Source organism: Myxocyprinus asiaticus, chromosome 32 (genome assembly GCF_019703515.2).
Source record: "Myxocyprinus asiaticus isolate MX2 ecotype Aquarium Trade chromosome 32, UBuf_Myxa_2, whole genome shotgun sequence".
Lineage (NCBI taxonomy): Eukaryota > Metazoa > Chordata > Actinopteri > Cypriniformes > Catostomidae > Myxocyprinus > Myxocyprinus asiaticus.
The window spans coordinates 11,385,001-11,395,257 of NC_059375.1; the positions used below are offsets into that span (position 1 = coordinate 11,385,001).

The window sequence follows — 10,257 nt, forward strand, 5'->3', positions numbered from 1 at the left end:
AACTCATCTGTGATTCAAATATCATTGTTTATTTTAATGATTCAAGTTTTAGCATGTCAGTATAAGGGAAATTATGACTGGAATCTCAGTTAACCATATGGCACACTGGATTCTCCTCAGTACTTCTTAGTGCACACAACTGAGTAAAGAAGAATGGCTTAAATTTAACAGGCTCCAAGTTCACCAGCTACCAGCTACAATAAAACAACAACAATAGTTATAAGAATTAAAAATAGATAATTATTTTAATCACAATTAATATTTTTCTACATAAGTTCCCTTGCTTTGACCAAGCATATAGTACATCATTTATTCAAGCGCAAGGGCTTATGGGTATTCCACACAGCCGCATGTTTGTACTTGATAATTTTGAGTAAGTAGTACTCGAAGCCAAAGTTTAAAGAACGTATGTATTTGAGTTATTATTCCAAAATGTGACACTTCAAGTACTGTTTAATTAGAACCACTTAAATGTTTTTATTAAGGACAACTTTAGGGTTTAGAGAGTAATGGTAACTTAATTAAAACTAGTAAGAATAGAAATAATTAAGCTTAAGTTGAGTAAACTGTTTTATTTTTTATTATATATTTTTTAGATTGTGCGATAACTATTAGTATTTACAGTGTATAGTAATGAATAATAGTAACATGTAATTTGTGCAACATGGGCAGAGTAAAATAAAGAGTTACTGTGTTTTTTTAAATCTTGTATTTATTGATTATGTTCAGTTAACATCATTTGTATCCACTTTGACAAGGCTAATCAATTGATGTCATTACATGTTATGTCCATGTTATACTGATTAATAAGATCTTTAACTGGTGTAATTGAAATATTAATGCATGCGTGGTGTCTGTGGATGCAGAAAAATTGAAACATGCCATTACCCATGGTACACATAGTATAAGCCTTCCCTTTACATTCACTTTATTTTTTATTTATTTTTTCACTCCCTCTTCATCTTTGCCTTACACACTTGCCATTCTCAGTGTGACAGGTTGCTCCTCATTTTGGGCATGTAGAATGAGTTCAGTCTGTCCCACAGCTATAAGAGGTTTCCTGTCTGATTACGCCTCGGTTTTCATCAAAGCGCATCAAAGAGTTCCTGTCATCTGTTAAAAAATGCCTCACACTGGAGATTTAACCAACTATTTGTGAATAAAATGTATTTAAGCACACATTCTGATGATATAGGTTGCACTGATGTGCAGTCATTTTCCATTTGATCCATAATCACGATTGAAGGCACATAAACAAGTGCCACACAGCGCATGTTTTGGCTCGTCCAAGTCCCTCTTTACACATATAACATAGGTCTGGAATCCATCACCTCACCATAAAAGCTGTTTGGCAAACCAGTCTTTGGAAATAAAAAAGAAAATCCACTTTACATGTGTTTTTTTAAATCTGTTGACAGCCAAACTAATAGCATTGTTAAAACCATTGCATAGATTTTGATTGTCTGAGGTTATGGAAACTATGTTAGGTGGGCTCTCTGAGTCAGACTTGCAGTGTGCGAGGGGATTGGTGGCTGGTGTTCTTTTGTACTGGGGCTCAGCCGAATCCTTCTGAAGGCACAATTGTAGGTTTTACCCTCAAAGGTGTCTATTCCAAATTGAGTACAGAGGTCAGACCCACATTGTTTGCACATGTGCAAGCAAACTGTAAACTCCTACATCATTTAGGACACATCTCAACGTTTTTTCAATGAAATAAAGACATTTAAAGTTCTGGCCAAATCATAAAAAAACTTTAAATGTTAAATGGTGGGTGGCTATATTATGAATATGTTGCAACTCCATGCTAAATGTATCAGTATCAGCGGAAAAATAATATCACTTTTACAATGTTTTCTTCCAAATAAACTCTCTGGGAGTCATTTCAGTTCGATTAATTTTACGCTGTGATTGTTTTTGTCAGACACATGCATCGCTGCCCTCATCAAAATGGCATGGTGGAACAATTGCAGAGCATGCATGTAATGAAACGCAGCAATGTCAAAGAGTCCATCTCAAGGAAAGATTGTTGGAGCTGTCTGGCAAATTCGAGTATTAGTAATTTTATAATGAACAAAGAAAGCATCTTGAACATAGACCGCTGTCACCTGATAGCTAAACTGTATTAAATTAAGCCTCCATTCTGAAACCCTTTACTTTCCGTATGTTCTATTCTTTGTTCTTGAAATTTTGCTACAGTTGTAACGCATAACACTTTGGGTCAAGTTGTTTTTAAATGCGCTTTAGAAGTAAATATGACTTGATCTAAACATCATAAAACTAGCTGGAAAATGTATCAGAGATTTAAGTATTTTAATGCACATTTTTCTACTCTCTTTATTGAAGGTTAAAATATGGTTTCAAAACAAGCGCTCGAAATATAAGAAGATAATGAAGCACGGGTACAGTGGACCTGAAGGGGAGATGCTTCACACCACCTCCTCATCCTCTCCTTGTTCTCCGGGTCTGTCGCAGCTCTGGGAGGTCTCCATGGCCAACAAAGTGCCATCCATGCACCCAAGCAGTTATATGAACAGTTATGGACACTGGTATCCTCCACACCACCAGGATCCTGTGCCCAGACCTCAGATGATGTGATTAAAATAGGAAAAACGGAGCCAGAGACTCCATTCAGTCTTGACACCTGCCCATCTGTAGATCTATGCCTGTGAAGGTCTTTTCCTTTACAATGTTCATGTGTTGTATTACTTTGTGTGTTTGAAAGGACTGTGTTTTACTCTTTATGCAAGCAGGTGCCTGTGACTCCCATAATACACAATAGTAGCATTTCAACTTTTCCAGATTTCTTAATATTTGTTTTAAATAAAGGATATATGAAAAGATTTGCTTTATTGTGAAGGTTTTACTAAACAATTTGAATTTGAATAGGCCTAATAATAATAATTGTTGACATTATTACTACGTTATAGCGTATTGTTTTAACTATAAAACAAACAGAGTAGCCTTTTTGCATTGTGTCCATATAAATTGCTCATAAATAGCATGCAACTATGGTCGCAATCAGGGCCGTAGCTAGCGGGGTGAAAGGTGGTAGTGATTCTAGGGGCCCACAGGTCCAGGGGGCCCCCCACATTTAATTCTAAACTGTATTTTTAATAGCAAAGGGGCCCAGAGCAATATACAGTAAGCGGGCCCTGAATACTTTGCTATGGCCCTGGTCGCAATCATCGAAACTGGAATGAGTTATTTACAGTTAAATATTTAGTTGCACCAATTTACACAACAACTTCACTCAATTTGTATGAGTTTTGAATTTTGTTTTACCAACTCACCTGAGCAGATTGGAGGTTAAGATTTATAAAGAATTTATTATCAAGACAATGACTGTAAAATGAGCTTTTTAATGTGGGTATAAGTGGGTTCTGACCAGGATTGTCACCTGAAACACCTGTTCCGTTTACGCAGTATTGTATTATTTTGAGGAGGCTAGCAATTATTGGAAATATTATTATTATTATTATTATTATATATATATATATATATATATATATATATATATATATATATATATATATATATATATATATATATATATATATTCTGATGTTTTTCCTTCAAGATCACTAATCAACCATGTTTTCAGTATGTTAAGAAGATAGTTTCAACAAAATCTTGCAGGTGCAGATTTAGCCTACCCGATTATTCGGTCTTCAAGTGAAGTTTTTATCATAAGTGGAATAATAGATAAAAATATAACTTATTAAAAAATACATTCGAAGAAAAAAAAATCGAAGACTTTCATTTCTGAAAAGAAATTAAGAGGACACGGGTTGCTGGATAGATTAACTAGCAGAATGACAAAGCGAGTTAATCGTTAAAAAATAATCAATTTCCATGAAAATATCTAATTTGGTCATGCAGACTCGAGTAAATACATTTGTTCCATGCACTGATAACCTACATTAATTATCGAACTTAAAGCAAAAATCCATAGAATTTTTAGTTTCAAAGCAGTAACTGCTTTTTTTCTTTATTTTTCTTTTTACCGCTTTTGCTGATATATATATGTGTGTGTGTGTGTGTGTGTGTGTGTGTGTGTGTGTGTGTGTGTGTGTGTGTGTGTGTGTGTGTGTGTGCCTATTTTTTATTTGATTTTATTTTTAAGAAAAAGACCTGCGCGGCCAAATAACGGTTTTTTGTTCCCCTCTTTTAAATTGATTGATTGAGTGAATGTCGGGATGTCATCATGATAAATCACAACAGAAATCACTCAAGAAATGCAACATAATGAATAGAAATGTGATGTACATTACAATTGATTTGTACATGTCAGTGCTTAAACTGTTTAAAGACCGTGAACAATATATGTGTAGCCTATTTATTTAAAGACATCCCAGATTGGGCTGATGTTCTTTTAAAATGTCATACGCAGTTATTATTTGCGGGCTTATTACATTTTAATGCATCTTTGCTTCTGAAAACGCCACTTTATATTTTCAATATCCTATCTACATTTAGTATAATGCAATTATTAAAGCCAAGTCAAACTCTCTAAAAAAACACACCGATAAATAAAAAAGAAAAGAAAAGAAAAGAAACATTAGGACTATAAGAAACGTGTCAACATTAGAAGCAATATAGAAGCTTATTAAAGGTCACTTATTAGCCTGCTTGAAATTATTGAACCGTCACAAAATAAAGGGTGAGGCTTTTGCAATGATCCACTGTAATAAGATGCCACCTGGAGGGTTGTGGGGTCCACTTGACCTGACTTTGACCCAGTTCACTCAACAGAGTCTTGTCTAAACAGCCTTGTCTAAACAGGCGTATTACAAAGCATCTCTGTCAATAGGAGCCCTTCAGAGCCAACGCAATTCAGCATGGTGTGGGGCTCTTAAAGCATGAAAGAAATCTGTTTTCATTGATCACACACTGTAATAATGTAATGTAAATTATTGAGTGAATATTTTATTTTAGGCAATACTGTTAAAGTGAACCTGGAATACAATTAATATGAAAATATTGCCCACCACATGCAGTTCTTATGCAAAGATTAGGTTTTCTTATTCAAACAGTAAGGAAAGTAGCTCTACTATCAAGCATAACTGCAACACATGTTGGAGATTTACTGCAATACAGTCTCCTATTTATTTCGATTTAAGTCATTGCTCATTTCAGCAACACAAGTAGAAGCAGGGCACAAAGTCACTTACCTTCTCGACTGATCTCTCTCCACTGGTAACGCACAAGTCACCAAACAGACCACACAGGAAAATCTACCTCACTTCTGTAAAGGCAAACCATCTCTCTAATGTTCCAAAAGTATGGTTTTGTTTTAGCATCCTCGTGCCCCTCTTTATATACTCCCAACCCTGAGTTTGATTTGGGCAGTTTATGAAGATGACAGTCATGGGAAAAGAAGACCAGTGTATTTGAATGAAGTAGCGAGGCCTCACAAGGGAAATTGTGGGCAATTTTACATCTCAAGATTAGAATAATGGGTGCTCATGTTGGACAAGCAGAGAAAAGAGGCTTTCAAACAGGGCAATTACTTAGGAAGCTGATTTGGGAGAGCACTAAAGAGTGATGGGGTGACGGATGGGAGTATAAAGGGACAAGATGATGGCTGAAGATGAAAACGTTTTTTATAGATTTGCATGACTGAGCACTATCTGATAGCACTGGAGGTGTTTAATGAATTTTAATCATGGTGTATGGCATAAAGTGATGATGTCTCATCACTGTAAATCAGAATGGATTCAGGGGCCTGGAGGTAAGACTTGTATTGTGCAGGGCACGGACTACTTATCAGGATGAAACCAGTTCCCAAAATCTTCCACCATTTCTGGGGTGAACAAGAGTTCAGTGGTTCACAGCTGTCAAGAATACCTCTCTCATTTGATCTTATTTACATTTTGAGCAGAACGATGCTGCTGAGTGAAGCCTGCTTAGAGGCAGTGGACTCTGTCCTGCCAGCTTTGAGCGGGTGTCAGGCAGCTGCCCCCTGTCTTTACATGGCAACATGTGCGTGTCCAAACCGCTGCTGACCTCCTGTTCAACTCTCATTTGCCACCCCAGAGGCCTCCAGTGCCATTTTTTGGATATGGTTTCTTGTCAAACGGGCAAAAATTTTTCCTGCCTATCTTTATTTAGCGTGTTGTGGAGCAGCAAATCTTAGTATCATATTCAAGTTCAACAGTTCAGGCCTGGACAAAGTGCACAGGGCTGTGTGCTTGTCTCTGAGGTGACCTTGTTAGCCCACACACCCAGTCTTGGCCCTGCTGGTGTACCAGCTTCTTTGAGTGAGCGATGTGTCCCATGACGATGCAGCCTAGATCGTACCCCATAATTGAAGGCCACACACCATGAACAAGCCAAACAGAAAGCAGATATCTTACATATGGCCCATGCAACTACAACTGCAAATGTTGTATCAAACAGATAGCAGACGCTTTCTTTATGGAACCTATGGCATAACTACGTCAGATGAATGTGGTAAACACATTAGAGGGGATAAAATGTCATATGATTTGAGCTATGGCCTTTGTATACAGATGACGGGATTATCATGTTTTTAAAAGAGAACTAAGTGGCCTGACAGGTTTTAGGTGTGAATATGACTCTTTCTTCTCTTTTGGAGGTAGAAGAGTAACTCAATCTCATACAACAGTGAGGTGGGTATTAGAAGATCTTCATGACTAATTCCATAGCTGTGAGATGCCCAGAAATGACTCACACTTGACCAACCAACCATCTTAACCATCATCTAGGCCTATATCTGTCATAGCATCAATCTAACTGCTGTGACAGGCTGTTCGTTGATTTTTTTTTATTTCTTTCAGCATCAGCACCCACATCCAACTGTTCTTTATCAGTGGATTTCATAGCAGTATTTTTGGACATATGGACTGTTCAAAACATTTTTGAGAAAGCTGCATGCCACATTTGGCCTTGTTTTAATGACTAAAAGATTTTTAATACTGAATGAAACTTCCTATCTAAAACATTTGCAGATTCCAAAGTTATTACATGATTATTTATTTATTTATTTATGCATGTATGTATGTATGTCTTTAATTGGTGTTATAGTTATTATTATTATTATTATTATTATTATTATTATTATTATTATTATTATTATTTTACCAAAACTTTGTCCTAAAGCAACCCTATGGATATATGTTTTCCATGCTGTGCTTTATGTGACAAATTACTTGATGCCATATTCATATTCCACATAGAATGATGCACACCTCTAGAACGGAGTTACATAGCGTAACTAATGAGCTAAAAGACTTGATGACTAATTAATAAAATAGGCCCATATTGGCTATGAAGTTGGACTTTTTAGGACTCCAAGCATATCAAAGCAATCCAAGCATGAACATACTGTCTTGGTGAAAACATGAAAATTCAACTTTTAATATTGGATCACGGTTTTGTCACAGTCTGCATACACTAAAAAAAAACAAAATATTTTTTTTTTTTTTTTTTATAAAACAAAATAAGTTGGCTTAACAACCATTACGTAAGAAAAAAAATAGCTTCTACTCAGAAACATACATATTTATTACATTTTTAGCTTTACTTAATTTGCATTAACGTGTACAACACAAAATATTAATTATAAGGTCAACTTAAAGTGATACATAAAGTAAAAGAATAATTGTGAGTTCCTTGAACTTCTTTGGCTTAAAAATCCATAAAATTAACATTTTAAGTATTACTAACTCAAACGATCAAGTACAGAACTGAGGTTGTGGGCAATACCCATAAGCCCTTTGCCCTTGATCATGTAAGCACGTTTGTTTGGTCAAAATGAACTTATTGGGGCATTTAAATAGTTGTTATTAAGAATTCATAGAGATTTGATCTCTTTTTGGTATTATTGATGTTGTTTTCCTGTAATTAGTTGTTTTGTTGAAAGTCATCATTAGGGTGATTAGTGTTCCCATTGGTGAAGTTGGATCCTCTTCAATCCATGTCATTTTTCCTTGCACATGTGAATGTTTGTAACTGATGTGCAGCTTTATTTGCACTTCTTTGGCTGATAAATTGTTTAATTAATTACTACTTATTTTCTTTTGAGCCAATTAAATTAGGTAGAAACAACAATATTTATGTTAATTTGAAACAATGTGCTATTAATTGTTAAATTGTATGCGTGTGATACCTTTTTAAGGCAATAAAGTTGAATGAATTCATACATTTGTGTAGATCTAACAAAGGTTTTCTAGTTATGCTGACATAAAATGACCATAATTTGAATTTACTAAAAAAGCATGATGCAAAAATGCTACTTATTTATTTGAAGTAAATCCAACACATCATTTTTTTTTTTTTTTTTTCACTATATATGGGGCCTGAATGATGATACGAACCTCAGCATTAGTGGTTAGTCATTTAATTTCTGCATGAAACAAGATTATTTATGGTCTCTATGGTTCAAATTATGGTTTTGCGCTCATTCCACCTCAAACCAGAGGGCATGCCACAAAATCTACAAACTAACAAAATGGTTCGAGTTAAGCCTGTTTTATATTTTGCACAGTCATGATACAATGTGCCATCCTTTTTTATTCTGTTTAGGAGGCTGTCCCTTTTTCCTGTGAATTGGCAGTGTTGGTTAATGATTTTATGAATAACAAGTTTAAGTACATGGTGTTCCAGGTCTTCAGGCAACACCTAACAATTACATTTAGCTGAAGGTCTATGTCTGAGATGCACATTGTCTATTTTAAATTAGCTATATTTAATAGGCATTGCTCCTTAATACACAAAATGTTGAAAGTAAACAAACTGTCTTTGATATTAAAAGCACAACAAGATGGCACATGTTAATGGCACACTACGTGTTACTTGAGTTTAGTGACGTCCATAAGAATGAGCCTACAGTAATTTTATCTATCTATCTATCTATCTATCTATCTATCTATCTATATATATATATATATATATATATATATATATATATATATATATATATATATAGATAGATAGATAGATAGATAGACAGACAGATAGATACTACTACAATGGATTTATATATATATATATATATATATATATATATATATATATATATATATATATATATATATATATGTTTATCTGTCGTTATAACATTAACATACATTATTATATATATGTAATAACGATCTATATGTATTCTATTTTCATTTATATTCATATCTAAATGAATAATGTTAGAATGTTTGTTAATAGCCTACCATATTTTTGAACGTTAGCCTATCATAAAGTTTTGCCCAAAACATTTGTGTCAGTTCCGAGTTTATTATAAAGCGCATAAGCTATTTTACTGCCCCTTTAAGATTTTAATTATATTGTCTCATTGGATTTTTCGGCACCTAAAAAGCTGGTGTGCTTTAAAAAGACTCATGGCTGATGAATTATATAATTTTTCACACATAATTTCTGCATGATGTTGTGGCAACCATTGGACGCTTTCTCGCCAATTTTCTTGAATAAAAATCAACAACACATGTTTTCAGTAGGACTAACAGGAAATCAATTCTTCCAGAAAACATCTGATGCTGTTAAACTCCAGACCACCAGAAACACCATCCTTGAGCAGACAGCCTACCTGAGACCGCGAGGTGCTCCACAAAATTCTCTATTAAACACATTTCTGTATGTATCGTCTATATCATGATTTCCTTCTGCACCTTAAGCAGCTTATTTAGATGTTGTTTAACTGATCGACTTCACAGTTTTAGAAAATTGGGAAAATAGGAACGATGGTGGATTGTTGCAAAAATAAATAAATAAATAAATAAATAAATAAAAATGGCTATGTTGCCATAAGTCAACTCTGTACTACAATGGATTTGCACCAATGTATATTCCAATTGGTAATATTATAATATAGCATTTATTCATTTTAGAAAACGTTTACAATGTATTATAATTGGATTTTTGCATTAATAACACAATCATTATTCGTTTTTCTAATTTTCAGAAATTATATATATATATATATATATATATATATATATATATATATATATATATATATATATATATATACGGAAATGTTTTGGTAAGGAAAAGAAGAGTGCACCGTTAGTTCTTCCGATTGACAATAACAATATTGAAGAATGCATGACAGTGATTCCATACAATTTTTGTTTGTAGGAATTCCAATTGTGTAAAAATCTCAATTAACTAAAGAAATATGAATTAAATTCAAAGATTTTTTTTTGTTTGTTTTTTTTTGTTTTGTTTTGTTTTTTTACTATTTTCCACTATGCCGCAGCAGTGCTATATTGCGACATTTCC

The 10,257-nt window shown here is 34.1% G+C and overlaps 1 protein-coding gene across 1 annotated transcript in view; it reads left to right on the forward strand.

Moving 5' to 3' along the window:
- Window positions 1-2,870, forward strand: part of LOC127422890 (homeobox protein Dlx4b) — a 5,561-nt gene extending 2,691 nt beyond the window's left edge. Inside the window, exon 3 of the mRNA XM_051666710.1 lies at window positions 2,344-2,870. Coding sequence (XP_051522670.1) covers window positions 2,344-2,595 — 252 coding nt within the window. The 3' untranslated portion in view covers window positions 2,596-2,870. The remainder of the gene's footprint in view (window positions 1-2,343) is intronic.
- Window positions 2,871-10,257: the final 7,387 nt, after the last annotated feature.